This window comes from Colletotrichum phormii, assembly GCF_030913505.1.
Source record: "Colletotrichum phormii strain CBS 102054 chromosome Unknown BDP81scaffold_14, whole genome shotgun sequence".
Taxonomy (NCBI): Eukaryota; Fungi; Ascomycota; class Sordariomycetes; order Glomerellales; family Glomerellaceae; genus Colletotrichum; species Colletotrichum phormii.
In genome coordinates this window covers 1,101,943-1,119,845 of record NW_026851456.1, presented here as the reverse complement: position 1 = coordinate 1,119,845, position 17,903 = coordinate 1,101,943, and the positions used below count along the sequence as shown (strand labels likewise).

Below are 17,903 nucleotides of genomic sequence, written 5' to 3'. Positions count from 1 at the left end.
TGACATTGACATTGCGGAGGGCGCAACGAGGAAGTTTTGATGTCGTAAAAGAAGCTTTCCATGGCATGTTGGAGCCGCGCTAAGAGACCCGCTCGGCGGTTCTTGATGGAGCCTTTCTCGATTCAGAAACACAAGCGAGGAGCTTTTAGGTAAAAGATGGAGACCGTTGCGGCTCCCGCGAGATTCAGATGAGTGCAAGAATTTTCCTCCAGCAAAGCCGAGCAAAAACCGCCGCTAGCCACCGCGTCAATATGACTTCGCCGTCGAGTCTTTTGCCTGCCACGGAGCCTGTCCGGAGGTCCAAGCGGGGCCGTATTACGTCCGTGAAATCTCTCTATTGGGCGGACTTGCCGGTTTGTTCCTTTTTTATTCAAGGGCTGGACTTGTTAAAAGGTGGAATTTATTGCCTTTACGGTATGCCAAGTGACATACAGACTTGCTCACCAGTCAACAGAGATAAGAACTTGTAATTTGTTATGGTAAAGAGTTGATAAACAACTATGGCAACATGGGCTTCTGCTGAGCTGGTCTGGAAGCACAACATCAACACTGAACTCACGTCTGATGCCTCGACCCTTGCGCATATCTCTCCAACTCCCGTTTGTGTTGAAGGGTAACGGCTGCAGGCTTTAACCCTCTTTGGTCATGGCGCGAAATTTCTCCGATCTTGGTTCCTGCATCTCGGGTTTGAATGGCGGGCTTGGTCTGGAGTCTGGACGCCCCACCGGCTGGAGATGGAGTCCATTTTCTCAAGGCGGTTCTTCAGATTCGGGGTTTGCGTACGGAGTACTGGTAGCATGTATGGCCCTCCACGTGGCACCTACCCGGCTCTGGTTCTACCAAGTTGGGTATCGCTACAGACCATCTGCAGTGTTTGAGCAAAGTTTATTGGGTAGAGACTAAAGAAGCCCACCAGTCTACCAGACGCCTCGATCTTTACTAAAACCCTCTGTCATCAGTTCGTCCTCCAGAACTGGTATGGCTTTGAACTTTACCGCTTCAATTTTCGCTAGCATATTGTATGATTTGAAGCAAAAAGATAATCGTCACTTGATTCCTCGAGATTGTCACTTGTGGACGGGGAACTTTAAGCCTTTGGAGGAACTATTTAATTCCTGACAGAGAAGGAGTAAGTGCAACGACAAGCTAAAATACTTGCTTCAAGCACTTGTTTAAGTTGTTGCAAGGGCATCTCCTCCCTATCACCGACTGGGAAAGAGCTTGTCCTATGAACAAGAGCCTAGGTTGCGAGACCCGCTAGGTTGTGCCTAGCATTGTTCAAACCGGTGCTAATGCTGGGGCAGGCACTGTTGGTATATTACACGTCAGCAGGGCAACCGTACGGTTGGAACGAAGTGTCAATAATGGTCTATTATTGCTGCGTCTAGAGGTGGAAGGAGGAGATTGTGGGCAGAGCCCACGATCTCCCAGAAGTGGTATATAAGTGAAAGGGCCGTTTGTAAGTGCCCATACCGCCTTCCGGATCCATCTTTTCTGCCGACTGCTCAGAGATCCAACAGGCACATCCAATCGGTAAACATAGACATGGCCATGCTGCATGCACGCATCTCACTCATTTCATACATGAACTATACGTTGTGCATACTAGTATGCTTCCACTGCTTCGGTCGTTCCATTTCACTTGGTTATTGAAGTCGTGCATGATGATCGGGATTCAGGCGTCTAAATCCGTTATCGTGATCTCCTATCGATCACTTAGCGTATTGCTTATGTGATCGGTTCGCCCACCGACCCAGGTCTACGGAGCGGAGTAGAATTTGCTGGCGCCAATCGAATTCAGGCCTCATCCGCTTTGAGACTAAGGTCGACCAGAAACGTCTGCTCACAGAGACTCATCTGTCCGCCTCCTGCTCGGCTCAATTATTGCTCCGCTCAACTTCAACATCGTAGGCGAAACTTCAAACGGGATTCGGGGTCCAACTACGCTCCTACGTTGGTGGTCATATATTATAAGCAAATCGACTTCATTCTGGTCTGCGTTGTAGTAAAACTACCACTGTTTATCCACTTTTGGTCCAAATGACTTCCTCGATGTTAGCTGTTACGGCGCCAAGCTATTGCGAACCGTCCGCATATGAGCTCTCCACGATCCCTCAGCCAGTTGTGACGGAGCCTACTGATGTAGTATTCCGTGTCCACGCAGCGAGTATCAATCCCGTTGATGTCAAGAAGGCAGCAGGAGTATTCAAGCTTGCGGTAAAAGAGACGTCCGTCATACACTGTAAATCACTACCTATGCGATGACCTTGTCAGCTGACAGCATGAGAACAGATTTCCGTACCAAATCGGTTACGACTGCTCAGGAACCGTAACGGAAGTGGGCACGGATGTCAAAAGCATCAAGGTTGGCGATGAAGTTTACTCGCGGCTACCAGAGGCGAGCCGAGGTAAGTAGTTACGTGCCTGAAAGACGCGATAGACCGTATGTGCGGATGCTGAACTTTCAACTACTTTCAAGGAGCATGGAGTGAATACGCCAAATGTTCCCAGAACTACGTCACTCTCAAACCCAAGAATCTCTCTTTTGACGATGCCGCTTCACTGCCATTGGCAGGCATGACAGCCCTGCAAACTTTGGGACGGTACGAGGGATCGTTATCAGGCAAGACGGTGTTCATACCAGCTGGCTGTGAGTGGGATACTTCAATGTCTACGCCAGAAAACCGCTAACATAACTCTTGGAAGTGAGTGGCACTGGCGCGTATGCGTGTCAGATCGCTAAGAATGTCTTTCATGCCGGCAAAGTGATCACCACTGTCTCAACATCAAAAGTAGACAAAGTGCCAGAACTGCTTGGCAAAAACACTGTTGACCAAGGTGAGCCTCGATCAAGCTACTTCAATCAAGACCACTACTGAACCAGAATCAAGTCATCGACTACACCAAGGAAGACGTCACCAAGGTCATTTCTCGTGGATCCATCGACTTCATCCTAGACACAACTGGGGATTCGATGTCATTCCTGCACCTCATGACACCATCCACGGGTCTGATTGTCTCTATCGCTACGCAGCCTTCCGGCACTCAACTTCAACAATCCAGCGTGATGAAGAGACCAGATAACCCACGTCTCCCATGGTATGGGCTCATGGTGTTGAACCTGGTTGATTCGTATCGTAGGGCACGCGCAAGACGCTGGGGTGTCATGTACGAGTACCTGTTCCTTAACCCCAATGCCAAGGACTTGGAAACTTTGACTCTTCACGCAGAACAAGGAGACATCCTTCCCGTTGTTGGTTGTAAAGTCGACTTCAAAGATATCGACCGCGTGAGAGCAGCGTGTGCAACGGTGTATAACGGAAAAGGAGGAATTGGGAAGACAGTGTTCAACATGATTGCGAATTAGATAGTTTCAGCACATGCTGTCATTTGCAGCTTCTCGCACGATATGTATTCAAGATACCTCACAGCGAGTAGCAGACACCCTTAGTCATACTTCTTGAAAAGTAGCCGATATCAAACTGCTGTGAGATGAAATGCTAAAGCTTGACTGTTAGAGGACAAGATAGAGATTAGAGCCGGCGACGTAAGCCTACAGCATCAGCAGTATGGTCTGGTCAACGAATGGTGGTCAGGAACGGAAACGAATGAGCGAGTGGTCACACTTCAAAGTTGCGCTGAACAGTTTGAGCCAGAGCTTGGCAGTAATAAAAATGATGGGATCATGTATTTCTTTTAAACCTACTTGATGCGATAGGCAGGGGCTTTCTACGCAGTCTCTAGTGCCAGCCTTTCTACTTACATGATATATCTATGCCTGTTGACTTCTAGATGGCGTTTTCTTCCCTCACTACATAAAGTAACGACCAGTTGACAAGAGCAACAAGCGTAATGCCCCAGAATGGTGCACCAACAAAATTGTTGCTAAGTCCCCAGCCTAGGACAGTTCCTCCAATCGTAGGCCCAAGCATGCGAGCTGCAGCCGAGGTGCTCGACGCAACACCATGCACAGTGGCTAGCAGGGCAGGGTGCGGAGCAGAATCGTTGACCAGCATGATCGTTGCTGGCCCAACAAACGTCCTTGACATGACTTGTGCACTCAAGATGATAGACAAGAAGGGCCACAAGAGCGGGCTCTTGTTCGACAACAGGGCGAGATAGGGTAGTGAGCAATACGCCAGCGCACTGAACGGGAGGAAGGTGCGGTAGGACTGCAGCACGCCCAGCCTGCTGCTGATCCAGGGGAAGAGGAGGATTTGGAGGGGAAGGCCGACAGCTCCAATGACTGTGTTAGCAAAGCCAACCTTCTGAGACGACAGACCAAGACCACCGGTGAACCGGAATGGAAGTTGAGCATTGGAGTTGTCTGCTTGGGGTGCTGGCAGCATAACAAACAGAATGGAATTGAAGGCAGAAACGTGTAGAGCTGATGAGAAGTTCTGAACCAACGTCAAGATAACATTGCGCGTACAGATAGCACGCAGAGGCGCCCGGCCCTTGTCTTCCACGGGCTTGTTAGACGAAGATTGGTCCTCGACGTCTCCCGCTTCGGTCGGCTCGTTTCCATTTCCAATGAGATGATAATCACTGGGCGGTCTTTCCACTCTGAAGACCTTTCTGAGAAGAAAGCGTCCGAGGTCCCGGCCTCGATCTCGGCGATGTCGCCGGAGCGGGTGCGTTTCGTCCAGTCCGAGAACTACTCCCAGGGCCGCAATCATCAAGATGCTTGAGCAAACAAAGTTTGTCAGGGCGTATGGAAATCGAATCATCCACTCGACTCCATTCTCACCACCGAGAAACGAGCCCGGCCCGAAGATTGAGGGGAGAGATGCAATAGGGTCGGCAAGAAATCCACCCAGAAGAGGTCCGATGATGACGCCAACGTTGAAGCACATTGGAAGTAGAAGAAAGGCGCGAGACCGGTACCTGTTCAACTTTTAGTACTGATCAAGGGATCACAAGTGAAAGGGGTATCAGGTCACGCGTACCTTTTGTCTTCAACAATTTCCGAGATCATGGTCCTGAGAACACCTACGTTCCCATTCAGTGCTCCAGCTAGAACACGGAAGAACACCACAGAGGCATAGGAAGTAGATAGACCCATTCCAATCGCTGAGATGCAGGTTCCCAGCAACCCCACGAGAAGAACTCGCTTTCGACCAAAAAGAGGACTGTCAGCCACATGTCCCCATAACATGCCAGTCACACACTGAGCGGCGGCGAATGCAGCAGTGAGGAGACCGGCCTGTCTTGCAATTGCCGAGTTTGGTAAAGACGGACTGAGAAACTTCAACTGGTAGAAAAGATACGATGTAAGTGATCGCTCGGCGAGCGGTTCAGCCAGCCGTGCATAAACGACCATGCCCAGCTGCCACTTCTTTGGCATTGATGTCCAGGACACCGGCTGCTGAGGCGCTTCTGTCTCAGCGACGAGACTCAAGTCGGGAGTCTGATATGAAGGAATGGCCATGTTGGAATGACTGGCTTTGAGCAGTGGTGTCTCATCATTGACAACTACGTCGTCATCTTGATTTTGGCTTCGGCTGCCGCGTCTTCTATACGAGCTTGTCGTCGAATGAGGGCTTTTTGGGGCCGGAGAATCGTCCTTCTTCGCCATTTTCCCATTGGGTAAGACAACGTGACAATGATCAATAGAGAAAGAAGCCAATGCAGGTAGAGAAATGTAAGCTGAGCTTCTAGATCAAATGTTTTTTCTGTCGTATCAACCCACGTTAGCGTCAACCCCGGCCCGCCCACATCAAGAAACGCGTGCGGGGATCAAAAGTCCCGCAAGATGCATGCACTTTTCGGTCGGCTCCCACTCACTCAATAGATCGACTTTTGTCAATTATGCCGCAGTCCAGATGGGCGTGAAAAAGGCGTTCAAGCATGGTTGATTGACGGATGATGGCCGCGAATCAGTCTTGGCGGGCTCACTCGGTCGAGCCGAGCGGGATTGCGTCGTATCGCCGAGGGACCATGAAACCTGGTTCTAAGCTGTGATTCGTCCGTTCTTCAACGTCACCTCGTTTGACCTATTGTTGAAGAAGAAGCAGAAGAACAAGAAGAAGCTCTGCGTATCTAGCTCATGCTAGTTAAGTTCAGTCAGTGATTATGAAAGCCGTTGTTTCCCTCTGGTTATTGACCTTCTTACCTCGAAATGTATATGGTTTTACTCAGGGAACCCAGTGCTCTCTCTCAAGATCTGATAACGTTGAGCTTCTCCAGAATGTCATTCAACGCCAAACTACCGCGATTTAGACTTCTAGACTTCCCTTGCAACAGCAGGGATTTTGGATCTGCATGAAATATCACTGTGAGAAATTCTGCACAAACAGTTGAGGAATGCTTATTGGCGTCTTGGACCTCCACTTGTTGCGCCGCCGCTACTCACTTTAGGACATGCCCGGGACAGATTTTTCAGTGACAGCGCTTTGGCTTGCTTTGCCTCCTTTGTCGGCCCCAAGGAGACTCATCATATTCCCAGTTTGGTGGTCCAACCTTGCCAACACCGGGTCTAGCTCCTGCAGATTCATGAATCAAAGTGTCTCTGCAACCTTGATTTCGGCGAACTGTGGATCTAATCTGATTGATTAGATGCGCTTTCGTCGGGCTAGACAGGTTCATCGCCTGCTCATCCGCACATGGTGCCACCCAGTTCCCAAGCGGGAGCGCCTGACTGATGCAGGGCCATCCACGGCTTGCGACCCTAGACGCGTAGTCGGGGTTAGGACCCTCCGTTGCTGTCCATCGATCAATTTCGGAGTGACATTCATGATAACTATGCTATAAGAACCAAACTTTGTCAAATGTTGACATTGTTTCTCGCTTTACAGTCGACACTCTATTTTTTCTACTAGTCCGACGGTCTCAGCTCAGCCTCTCCCCCTCAACACTGAAGCAATGGCTGCCGAAGCAGTGCCACCCCCTCGGGATGCCGAGCAAGCTCCTGCAGACCATGTCTCTGAGACGAGTCAAAACGAAAAGCAAGGCTTCACAACCGCCATCTCTGCGTCCCCGAATAGCGATGATGTCTCAGTCAACAGCAGCCTCAGACCGGTTCCGTTATCATGGAAGCTGGCCTCTGTTGTGCTGGTGACTGCTATCGGATTCGGTTCGCAGTGGAGTTCCGGCCTCAGCGGTGCCATGAAGACGACGATGAAAAAGGAGATGAAGATCAACAATACGCAGTTCTCTCTTTTGGAAGCTAGCGAGGATTTCATGGTCACGGCTCTGATGCTTCTCAGTGGTGTCGTTACGGACAGAATTGGTGGTGCAGGTAAGAAGAATTTGGGAATATCCATGCGAGCCTTGCTGATAGGCAACTAGGTGCCATGTTATACGGCAATTTCCTCTACTCAGCTGGTTCCATTCTTGTGGCAGCAGCAGCCCAGACCCGCTCTTACAAGTTTATGATTGCCGGTAGAGTCATCCGCTCCCTCGGAGATATCGCGACTCAAGTGGCGCAATACAAAGTCTTCTCATCCTGGTTCGCCCCCGGCAATGGCTTTGCATCGACTTTGGGCTTCGAGCTGGGCATCGGCAAGATTGGTGCATTTGCTGGAAAGTCATCTGCCAATATCATCGCCAAGAAGACGGGAGATTTTGCCTGGGTGTTCTGGGTTGCGGTTTTCATGAATCTCTTCACAAACGTCATGACGGGTGTGTTCTACTGGTTCACAAACGTCGCCAACAGCAAATTCCATGGTGTCAGCGATCCTGCAACTGGCGAGAGGTTGAAGGAAAAGACGAAAAAGTTCGAGTTGCGCAAGGTTCTCGAGTTGCCGTGGGCTTTCTGGGCTGTGATGGGCTTCTCATTGTTCGAGACGAGTACCGCCATCGTCTTCCTGCAGAACGCGACTGAGCTTGCCGAGCAGCGCTTCGGAACCAGTTCCATCACTGCTAGTTGGTACAGCGCCACGTTGCAATATGCCGGTAAGAAGATGATTTTGATATTCTCCTCAGTCTTTCAGATTGCTAACGCAGCCAGGTTTCTTCGTTGTACCCCTGCTTGGAGTATTCCTTGATCTCTACGGCAACCGAATTTCAGTCTGTAAGTGCTAGGCCATTGTGGTCAACTAGCGAAACGCGGTTCCTCGTAAATAACACAGCCCTCTAGTGGTCTTCTGTGGCATTGGAATGTTTACTTCCATGTTGCTCGTGTGTTTCGCCAACACCACTCAGGGCACTGCTGCGAGTTTCGGAGTCTTTGCATTCGCCTACTGTTTCGGACCCGCCACCATCATTGACAGTATTCGCACATCAGTGTGGGACTCGACTGTCTTTGGCTCGGCATATGCATTGAAGATCACCATGAACAACGCGTAAGACTTCCTGCACAAATCCTCACCTGATGCCTGGTCAAAACTAACAGGATGGTTTCTTCAGAATGAACATTATCGTTCGCGTCATTACTGGTGTCATTCAAGATAACGACAACAACTCCTACGATAAGGTCACTGTTGTCTACGTCATTCTTGCCGGAATCTCCGTGGTGGTTTCTTTCCTCCTGACGTTCGCGTCCTGGAAATCCGTCGACCTCGGACACCTGCAATGGACACGCAAATTGCGTATCGCGCGTGGCGAGATCCTGAACGTCAGGAAGGAGAGGTTCTACGGGCAGAATGGCGAGAAGAACAGACTCATCTCCAATAGCTGCTTCATAGCATTGATCGTGCTTATCTTGGGAAGTTGGTGCGGATACTTCTGGGGAGTTGCGACTGGCAACAACTCTTCATGATTTGAGTGGGGGAACACGCAGGGTACGGTGCTTCGCAAGGAGAATCAGACCTTCTCGTATGGCCATAATGAACGTGACGAATTAATATCTAGTTGACCTAATACAACTGATGATCGCTGGTCATACCGGCTGATATGAAACCTTCTTCCAGCGCAGAATCACTTAGGTGCCTCAAGTAATGTGCAGATAAGCAAAGCTTCCGGGCGTCGATAGGTCAGGCTGTGGGACTGGTTCAATCGATATGACTGTAGGTCGCGTTCACATTCGGGGGCAGAAGCCTCATGAAGAAGTCTCCACCTCACGCGACTTACTCAAGTTCCAGTCGGAGTCCGGAGCGGCTGTGGACAGCTCCACAAGACAGGCCCGAGGCCCCGAAGTCGCAGCAGGGTCGGGAAAGCCCCATCTTTACCGGAGGAGAATACCGGGGTAAACTGGATCGGAAGGATCGATGTAGAAGTTCATCCGCCCAACCAGATTTGCGTGTCCCCTGACGCGAGGGATACAGGCCGGGAAGCCTTCCACAGGACTTGTTTCCTCGGATACAATATCTGTTGGATCTCTGAGCAGTCGGCAGAAAAGATGGATCTGGAAGGCGGTATGGGCACTTATAAACGGCCCTTTTACTTATATACCACTTCTAGGAGATCGTGGGCTCTGCCCATAATCTCCTCCTTCCACCTCTAGACGTAGCAATAATAGACCATTATTGATACTTCGTTCCAACCGTACGGTTGCCCTGCTGACGTGTATATCAACAATATCAGCTTCAAAACGGGTAGAAACGATGGACTGATGTGTGAGCTTGGAGCGACCTGCTGCTATTCTGCTCTGCGCAAGCAGCACCGCAAGTCTTGCACAGGTACCCGAACCGCAGGGAGAGCGATCGATTTGTCCATCAGCAAAGACGGTGACGTTTCTCTGTTTTACTTCGTCTCGCTCTTTGTTGACATCGCCTTCTTCGTTGTAGAAGATTACGCCGTAGAGGTCGTAGGTGCCGTAGTTGGCCTTATCGCCAATGGAAGCCTTGATCTCTCTACCGAGCTTGATGAAGTCCTGGTGTCTACTAGGCTCAACCACGAGTCCGAACTGAGATGCATCCAACGTAGCGTAGACAGCACCAGCAAAGGCAAGATCGATGTTGATAGTTGCATCGTGAGACGGGATTATGATCTCGAGGTCCTTGACAAGCTGGTAGCTTAACACATTGACAAAGTCGGCATGGACAGGCTTGCCCTCCTTGACGCTGACGCTGGCCACCACACGCCCGGATGGAACATCGATGACGACGTCGACAACCCCGTCACCTTTGGGTGCTTCGACAAGGCCCTTCGTCACAGCCCAGTACTCCAGTGCGATGGTTCCGTGCCCGCATGCAGTTGAGAATCCGTCTTTGTGCCAGAACATGACGCCAAAATGAGCCCCAGAGTCATCAGGTGGCGTGATGAAACCTCCGTACATGTCGGCGTGGCCGCGAGGCTCGTGGCATAGTGACTGAAGTAGCTTGACTTTGGCAGGATCTATCTGATTTAAGCACCTTTCTTTCGGTTCCAATTCTCTCCGATATAGGCTATCTCGCAGAGTCTCCCGGCGCAAGCTGGACAACGGCGACGAAACGCCCCCGCATCGGAAGGCCAACCCGGTCCGGTCAGGATAAGGTCCGGAATGTGGTCCCGCGAATACGAAAATCCACTTTTTCGTATTGGCCATGTGCCCCTCCAAAATTATTGAGATTGCGGGGGATTCAGAGATCCGCGATTGCTTTTGCGAAGCAAGAGCTTAGGAAATGAGGTATTTCATCTTCTCACTGTCATTAACCCCCAGTATCTTGTGAATTGTTCAGAACATTCCGGATCTGACAACGCCCAAATCAGCTGGGCTCGAAACTGGCTGCGAGTGGCACTCGCACCGATGTCCTCCTTAGCGAAAGCAAGGACATGTGAGGGACTTCAAGGAACATTGAGTCAGTCTGAATTACTTTGTAAATTAGTTCCTGAAGAATGCTTCACTGAAATCTAAGCTTCTCAAGCTGGATATCGTCCCTATTTCCGAACTTCTGCTCGCATCGCATTTGTTGGCCGATACGTCGAGTGCGATGCATACTTGCCTCCAAAAAGTCTAGGAAGGGACGGAGCCATATTCGACAGAAGTCGGAGGCTGCGGGTCCGGCGTCAGGTTGGCTGTCTTGCTTACCTTATGCACGACGGTTGTAAGGGTCTGGTTGGTCGATCGAATGAGTCCAAGGTCTTCAAGATTACTAATGCGATGATCTTAGACTGAATGAAACAGATCTACTTTGCTCTACAACAAGACTCTTAGCACGACTGCAAAGTCGATGGCTGGCTGGTGATTTGAGGCCTTCTACGGCGGAGGTTTGTGTAGCTGTGAAAACTCACAATGACTCACCATACCCTCATAAAAACAACCAATGCATGACTGGTAAAGCTTTTAACTCATCAAGAGACATACAAATCGCTCATATCTGGCATCTAGAGCAATCCTAGCCCTCGAACTTTGAAGCCCCGGTGTCAGAGTGAAGGACAAATCTGGGGTTCCGACCAGGGCCGCGTCTTGGCTTCCTGATGGGGACTAGCGTCGATCGCATAATCTGCCGGCCTCCCGGTCCGCCGGGTCTGCCGTTTGATAAGAAAAACACCCCGCCTGCCAATTTTCACCTCCACGTCTCGCCCGGGCCCAACTTCACGCAAACATCCAACATCACAGACACCCGCCCACCAACCAACAATGTTCCATCTGTCATGCCAGACGTGTCCCACGCTTCCAATTCGTGCTGGACCTGCCGGCAGAAGCGGGCCAAGTGTGACAGACTCCTCCCAACATGTCTCCGCTGCACCTCCTTGATGCTTCGGTGCCAAGGATACGACCGACCGAAGAAGTTGGTATGGACCAATAGTGTGGCCAGCAGAGGCAAGATGATGGGAAAGGTCACATTCGGTGCAGATCAAGAACCAAACGATGATCCTCTAGCAAAAAGACCCCATCAGCCGGGCTCCCTCGCAGTGAGACACTCCTGGGAGACGTTGCCTGAAGCACAGCCGTTTTCACTTGACGTGTCATGGTCCCTCATTGACCCTGACCTGCAAGACTTGTCCCTTGATTGCCGGAAGTACATACGCTACTGTAAGCCGTAACCCAGACCAAATCATCCCAAGGTGAAGGCGCTGACCATGCTGTGTCAGTTGACATGGAAATGTCCAAGGAATGCGTCGTGTACCAGACATCCAGCAATCCCTTCTTGTCCCTTATGCCGCTTATGTCCAGGAGTCATGCCTTGTCCCATGCCATGATTGCAATATCGGCCTTTCATTACTCTCATCGCCTGGTCATCAACCAGATCCAAGTTCCCCGTGCGGAAAATAGGCTTCTTGAGGTTGACAACACTCTACTGTGGCATAAAGCGCAGGGACGCGACTGGCAATTGAGCCAACCAAACTTCTCGCCCTCACTGCGTGTAGCCCTAGCCCATAAGCAAAGAGCCCTGCAGTTTCTAAAGGCAGAGATACAAGACCACGATGTGACAAATAATGATGCCGCAGTGGCAGCCATTGTTCTGTTCATATGCATGGATGTGGTCGAGTTTGGTAGTCGGGGATGGGAGCATCACCTCGGAGGCGCTGGTGAAATACTCCAACAGCGGAAAGCTTCCCCTCCTAATCACAGTCTTGGAACCGATCACTGGTTGGAATATTTCGACACAGCCTACACGACGTAGGGTCATTCTCTGAGAAGCCTTGCCTGGATTCACCGCTAATTTTGCTGATAGGTTTGGGATCATGGGCGCAACACTAGCGCCAGCAAAAAGCTCTTTCGCTCAGCAGATGGTGTCGCTGGATCCGTCTCTCTTGAGGACCCTGCGGCAGTCTGAAGACCAGACTTGGGTTGGTTGTCCTGCTGAGTTGCTGTACCTCGTTTCCATCATCAACTCTTTGCGATCACTCTCAACCTATTCAGGAGCGGACCAGCTGAAGGCCGCAGAGTTGTGTAAAAGGCTCCAGAATTTCTCGCCATCAGGTTGGGCGGAGAACTTCCCAGATCCTGAGCACCATCAATCGCGCTCGCACCTTGCGCATGCTTACAAGGTAGCGGTTGAAGTGTATGCCTCTCACATAATCGGCCCCCTGCTTGATCAAGGGCAGCATCTCTATAATCTGTATCTTGATGTGGCAACTCGATCCGCCATACTCCACATGCTCTCAATCACAGCCCAGGACTTCCATGTGAAGAGTATGGTATGGCCTGCTTTCGTCATTGGAGCAGAGATTCAAGCGGCCGATCTTAAGATCATGATTCGGGAAATCTTTAGGAATATTTGGATATCATCGTGTTGCTACAATGTCAGAAACGCCATTGAGATGCTGGAAAGGATCTGGGCCCGAGATGATGCCGAGAGGATGGCAAAGTCCTGGCTCATCTATCTCTGGGAACTGGAAGATAGCTGGCTATTCCTATAATTCAGGTCAAAGGACGTCTACTAAAGTCGAGGTATCAGATCGGAGCCCGAGGGCAGAGCTACTGACAAGGATGATACATGTACTTGGTGATAAGAAGCGATGCCAAGGTGCCGTGACAGCATGGAACGAAGCTGCAGGACGCTTATACCCGGAGGGGACATGCGGGTCAAGCGCCACTCCTAAAATGTGGATCATCTGCGCCGAACTTACGCAGCAACGGGGTCCGATAAGGAGGAGGGTTCCCGCCGCGGTTTGAGGCCAGCAACAACGCTGCCGCCAACATCCACACTTATTCTTGGGTCCGGTTTATAAAGCCTTCCTGTTCCCTCACCTGCGCTTGAGATCATCTTGAGTCTCTTCACTTACAACCCTCAACCACATAGCCCGTCTCCAACATGTCATCACCACACCCCCTCTGTCCCCTCTCGGGTACGGAGATCCAAGCCGCAGCACAGGTGATCCAGACTGCTTGGCCAACATCAGTTTCTCTTCGGTTCAAGGTTGTGACTCTCAGTGAGCCCGCCAAGGGAGAACTGGCACCTTACCTGGACGCAAAGGACAAGGGACTGTCCGCTACTCAGCCTGATCGCAGGGCGTTCCTTGCGTACTACATCCGAGGAACGGTACGATAACCAGCCTTCGCTGATTTGATTTGTGAAAAAGACGCTGACAAAACCGGCGTAGGACCTCTTCCACGAAGCGATAGTCAACCTGACAAGCGGAAAGGTTGAGAGCAACCTCAAGCTCGGTGCCAATGTCCACGGCAATGTCGACTACGACGAGGCTCAGTTGGTCGAAAAGATCGCCCTCGGGGACCCCAAGGTCCTTGCAGAGATCAAGAAACTCGAGCTACCTGAAGGCACAGTTGTCTGCGCTGACCCTTGGATCTACGGTAAGTGCCCAAATCATGTCCTCGTATTTCTTACAACTAATTCTCATCAGGATCCGATGGTGTAAATGATGATGCACGCCTGTATCAAGTATTCCTCTACATGAGAGACCCCAACAACTCATCCGAGCCCGACTCTAATCACTATGCTTTCCCATTGCCAATCCTGCCCGTGGTAGAATGCAACGAGTACAAGATCACCCGCATTGACATTCTCCCCACCGGCGCCGATAACACCATCAAGCCTCTCAGCCCGTACAAGCCCAAGCCAGGAAACGAGTACATCCCTGAAGCACAAAACCTCCGAAAAGACCTCAAGCCTCTGCAGGTTATACAACCCGAGGGCCCCAGCTTCACCGTCACTCCCGTGGGTGAGACCGGCAATGTGCTCGAGTGGCAGAAGTGGAGTTTCTTCATCGGTATGTAAAGCGTGATTGAGAGAGATCAATCATTGGGGAGAGTAACTAACACCAAGTGCTTCAGGCTTCAACCAGCGCGAAGGTATGGTACTGTATAACGTCAAGTATGATGGCCGTCCGCTATTTTACAGACTGTCGCTCTCAGAGATGAGTGTGCCGTACGGTGACCCGCGTCATCCGTTCCACAAGAAAGCTGCCTTCGATCTCGGCGACGCCGGCGCAGGAGCCACTGCCAACAACTTGCAGCTGGGCTGCGACTGTCTAGGAAGTATCCAGTATCTCAGTGGTGTCATCTCCGATGACCGCGGTCAGCCCGAGTCCAGAGATAACTGCATCTGCATCCACGAGCAAGACGCAGGCATTGGCTGGAAGCACACCAACTACCGTACCGGACGTGCCGCGCTCGTACGATCTCGCGAACTGGTTCTCCAGAGCATCATTACGGTCTCCAACTATGAGTACATCCTGATGTTCCTGTTCAACCAAGCTGGTGAGGTGACTTACGAAGTCCGAGCCACTGGTATCCTGTCAACTCAGCCCATCGACCATGAATTGGACAAGGTCGGCACGTCTTTCGGCACCGTTGTTCACCCTGGTGTTCTCGCGGGACACCATCAACACATCTTCTCCCTGAGGGTCGACCCCATGATTGATGGACACACCAACCAGCTAGTGTATTCGGAGGCGCACAAGATGCCGCGCGACCCTAAGTGGAACCCTCACGGCACAGGCTACGAAGTTGTCGACAAGGTCGTGGAGAAGACATCGGGTCTTGATCTTGACTTTGACGTGAATCGCACCTTCAAGATCACCAACCCCAGCTCTCTCAACCCCATCAACGGGAAGCCAGTGGCCTACAAGATCATGGCGCCGCCTTTCCAGAAGCTCATGAGCGACCATGACAGCTTCAACTACAAGCGCGCCGAGTTCGCGGACCACAACATCTATGTCACGACACATCGTGACCGGGAGCTTTACGCCGGCGGCTGGTATACCAATCAGTCTCGCGGAGGAACAGGTGTCAGGGGATGGTCTGAGCGAAACGAGACGCTGACTGCCGAGTCTGACATTGTGGTCTGGGTGCAGTTTGGCATCAACCATGTACCGAGGATCGAAGACTTCCCCGTCATGCCGGTTGAGATTCTCAAGGTACATCTCAAGCCGGTCAACTTCTTTGACAAGAACCCCGCGTTGGATGTGCCCCCTAGTGAGCAGAGCTTCAACAAGAGTACCTTGGTTGAGTCTAGCAAGGTGAAGAAGGAGGATGACGGCTGTGGCTGTGAAGGCCCTGCTGCGGCATCAAAGCTATAGGCGCTTGATCGTCGCTTTACGTTCAGGTTACTTCTTCTTAGAACATATGTTAATACGAGGTCCGATTTTCCTTGTCGTTGTTCGATGCTTGTGGCAGAGGAGATGGCCGGGTGACTACTTATAAGCGAATAAGAGCACTGTTTACCTCCATCTAAGGGATGCCCCTCAGGGGCGGTATAATGCCATTGCATACCATGTAGCATGATCCTCGCTGACGTCCGCCACGTGCGGAACAAGCTGCCGAGCCTTACGGGTTCACTTGAAAGAGCAGCTGCATACAGCTGGTGGTTGGTCTTGATGTTCGCGATCTGGTTGGGCAGGTACCCCATCAACGGCAACACCCTTGCAGCCACAGGATACTGGTGGCTTAATACGTCCCAGTATTTGGCCAAGACCCGGCACGCAGTTCCCCGAGTATCGCTGCCATGTTACCAGTGGCTGTCCTGGAGAACTTGCCCCTTTTGCAGCGTGGATTGAACGCGCCCTAGGTGCTGTACCTAGGTGAAATTAGCTACGGCGTGTATCTGGTTCACTGGGCCGTTGAGAATTCATTCCTTACCTTGGGCCTCAAATTTCAAATACTGAACGCCGGGTATTCTGTTAATATGGCTGAGCTAATCATTATCTACGTGGCCATTGTGCTCTCCGTATTCTTCGGAGATATGTACTGGAGAATGGTTGACCAGAAATCTGTTCGGTTCGCACGCTGGTTGACCAAGAAATTTGAGGTATAGAACATGAGCATTCATTTTGAGACTTTGATTATAACTTGCTGGCATTTTTGTGTTGGTTTACCATAGAGATTACATGTAGATTGACAGCGTTCACTTGATCGTTCCAGCGTCTTTTGTTATACTTCTTGATTCTCGTTCTCAAAACTGCCGTGCGATAAATGATGTAAAATCCGAGTCAACGCTGGCTTCCTTGGCTTTTAGCCATTTGGTGGTCGATGTTGTATGCTTCAGGTGGTTCGACGTTCTAGTACAACCTCGGACATGGGTCCAGCAAACGTAAAGAGGTGATCTAGATGGATGCTACCGATGTACTCGATTCGAGAATGAAGACATGGTGGGTTTGATCTGCGAATGATCCAATAAAGATACCGGCGACACCCACCCCGCATCTGATCACGAGTGCGCGTCTTGGGAGGGCAATGTTCAAGATAACTTTGCTCGTCCTCGACTTGTTGCTGAGAAGAAGAGGAAGGCCGACGACGGAACTGGCATTACCAGAGACCACCTTGGGCTACGACGTGCTACCCTCTGGAGTACTGCAGACGACCAGCGCGCGAGCGAGGCGCATGCCGAATTTCCTTGTAGAACTCCATCTGGAACTGCCGGTGCTGCTTAGACAAGGCGCGCTCTGGGTTCCTCCGCCGTCGTCAGATCGGTTAGCCGAGTCCGGGCAGTGCCCAACCCAAGTCGAAAAAGCCCCAGCGGAAGGACCATCAGTTGCAGTGGTAATTGTAGGCTGGCTCTGGGCTCATGGCTAGTGCCAGGGCCCGGGACATGCGACGATACTGAAGATCGGTCATGTTCCGCATAACGTACTCCCTTGGGGGAACCAAGCCCCACCACTTCAGATAAAGCTTTCCCCAGCTCTATGCCGTCTGAACGAGTGGCAGCAGCTGAATGAGTGATTGAAACAGTAGCATTAGCGACGGCTTTTGGAAGGACGTCGCCTTCGGGAGCAACCAGGCTTCTTACTCCGATGGGTTTGCATGGATATGAGCGGATATACGGTCGCAGAACATGTCCAGGTCTTCCATATCTGGATATTCAAGTGAGAGCCTGGCAAACGGTCTTTGATAGACATCGATCCGCTGCCTGGTCTGACCTTTGACTCAGTGTTGGCAATGCACCCATGCATGACCAGCCTCCGCAAGAAATCCCAAAATCGCAGCTTCAACGAGCTCAGACTCGCGGGCTTTGATGATTGAGATTCTTACGTGTGCTCCGACTGCTCTCTGCTACAGCTGCGCCGCTGTCATGTTGGGCGTGATCTCCATGTCTTCGAAGTTGAGGATGAAGTAGCTGCGTGGTCTGCCATGATTATGTCTCCGTGAGGCGACGCCAACGACGCGAATAACGACATAAAGGTCTGGAGAGAGGAGC

General features: G+C 51.2%; 7 protein-coding genes across 7 annotated transcripts; 5 read left to right on the top strand and 2 right to left on the bottom strand.

Annotated features, from left to right (window-relative positions):
* Window positions 1-2,040: 2,040 nt before the first annotated feature.
* On the top strand, window positions 2,041-3,367 carry BDP81DRAFT_462629 (chaperonin 10-like protein; the record flags this gene model as incomplete). The annotated part of the gene is made up of 5 exons (XM_060593922.1): window positions 2,041-2,228; window positions 2,293-2,408; window positions 2,480-2,650; window positions 2,707-2,838; window positions 2,892-3,367. The coding sequence occupies 5 exons, from the start codon at window positions 2,041-2,043 to the stop codon at window positions 3,365-3,367; spliced, it is 1,083 nt and encodes a 360-aa protein (XP_060443499.1).
* A 421-nt stretch (window positions 3,368-3,788) lies between these two features.
* BDP81DRAFT_451372 (major facilitator superfamily domain-containing protein) lies at window positions 3,789-5,431 on the bottom strand (the record flags this gene model as incomplete). The annotated part of the gene is made up of 2 exons (XM_060592621.1): window positions 3,789-4,887; window positions 4,950-5,431. The coding sequence occupies 2 exons, from the start codon at window positions 5,429-5,431 to the stop codon at window positions 3,789-3,791; spliced, it is 1,581 nt and encodes a 526-aa protein (XP_060443498.1).
* A 394-nt stretch (window positions 5,432-5,825) lies between these two features.
* Window positions 5,826-8,833, top strand: BDP81DRAFT_482582 (major facilitator superfamily domain-containing protein; the record flags this gene model as incomplete). The annotated part of the gene is made up of 6 exons (XM_060595017.1): window positions 5,826-5,829; window positions 6,836-7,240; window positions 7,291-7,896; window positions 7,952-8,014; window positions 8,081-8,285; window positions 8,350-8,833. 6 exons carry the CDS (start codon window positions 5,826-5,828, stop codon window positions 8,699-8,701), a joined length of 1,635 nt encoding a protein of 544 aa, XP_060443497.1. The 3' UTR covers window positions 8,702-8,833.
* Window positions 8,834-9,106: 273 nt separating this feature from the next.
* BDP81DRAFT_462626 (uncharacterized protein) lies at window positions 9,107-10,658 on the bottom strand (the record flags this gene model as incomplete). The annotated part of the gene is made up of 3 exons (XM_060593921.1): window positions 9,107-9,235; window positions 9,446-10,201; window positions 10,608-10,658. 3 exons carry the CDS (start codon window positions 10,656-10,658, stop codon window positions 9,107-9,109), a joined length of 936 nt encoding a protein of 311 aa, XP_060443496.1.
* Window positions 10,659-11,396: 738 nt separating this feature from the next.
* On the top strand, window positions 11,397-13,368 carry BDP81DRAFT_54285 (fungal-specific transcription factor domain-containing protein). The gene is made up of 3 exons (XM_060595967.1): window positions 11,397-11,839; window positions 11,899-12,427; window positions 12,483-13,368. Exons 1-3 carry the CDS (start codon window positions 11,458-11,460, stop codon window positions 13,168-13,170), a joined length of 1,599 nt encoding a protein of 532 aa, XP_060443495.1. The 5' UTR covers window positions 11,397-11,457; the 3' UTR covers window positions 13,171-13,368.
* Window positions 13,369-13,565: 197 nt separating this feature from the next.
* Window positions 13,566-15,789, top strand: BDP81DRAFT_324187 (copper amine oxidase; the record flags this gene model as incomplete). Its single annotated transcript, XM_060584862.1, has 4 exons — window positions 13,566-13,793; window positions 13,855-14,062; window positions 14,113-14,478; window positions 14,543-15,789. 4 exons carry the CDS (start codon window positions 13,566-13,568, stop codon window positions 15,787-15,789), a joined length of 2,049 nt encoding a protein of 682 aa, XP_060443494.1.
* Window positions 15,790-16,859: 1,070 nt separating this feature from the next.
* BDP81DRAFT_432176 (uncharacterized protein) lies at window positions 16,860-17,631 on the top strand. Its single transcript, XM_060590750.1, has one exon. It carries the CDS (start codon window positions 16,943-16,945, stop codon window positions 17,279-17,281), a length of 339 nt encoding a protein of 112 aa, XP_060443493.1. The 5' UTR covers window positions 16,860-16,942; the 3' UTR covers window positions 17,282-17,631.
* The last annotated feature ends 272 nt before the right edge of the window (window positions 17,632-17,903 follow it).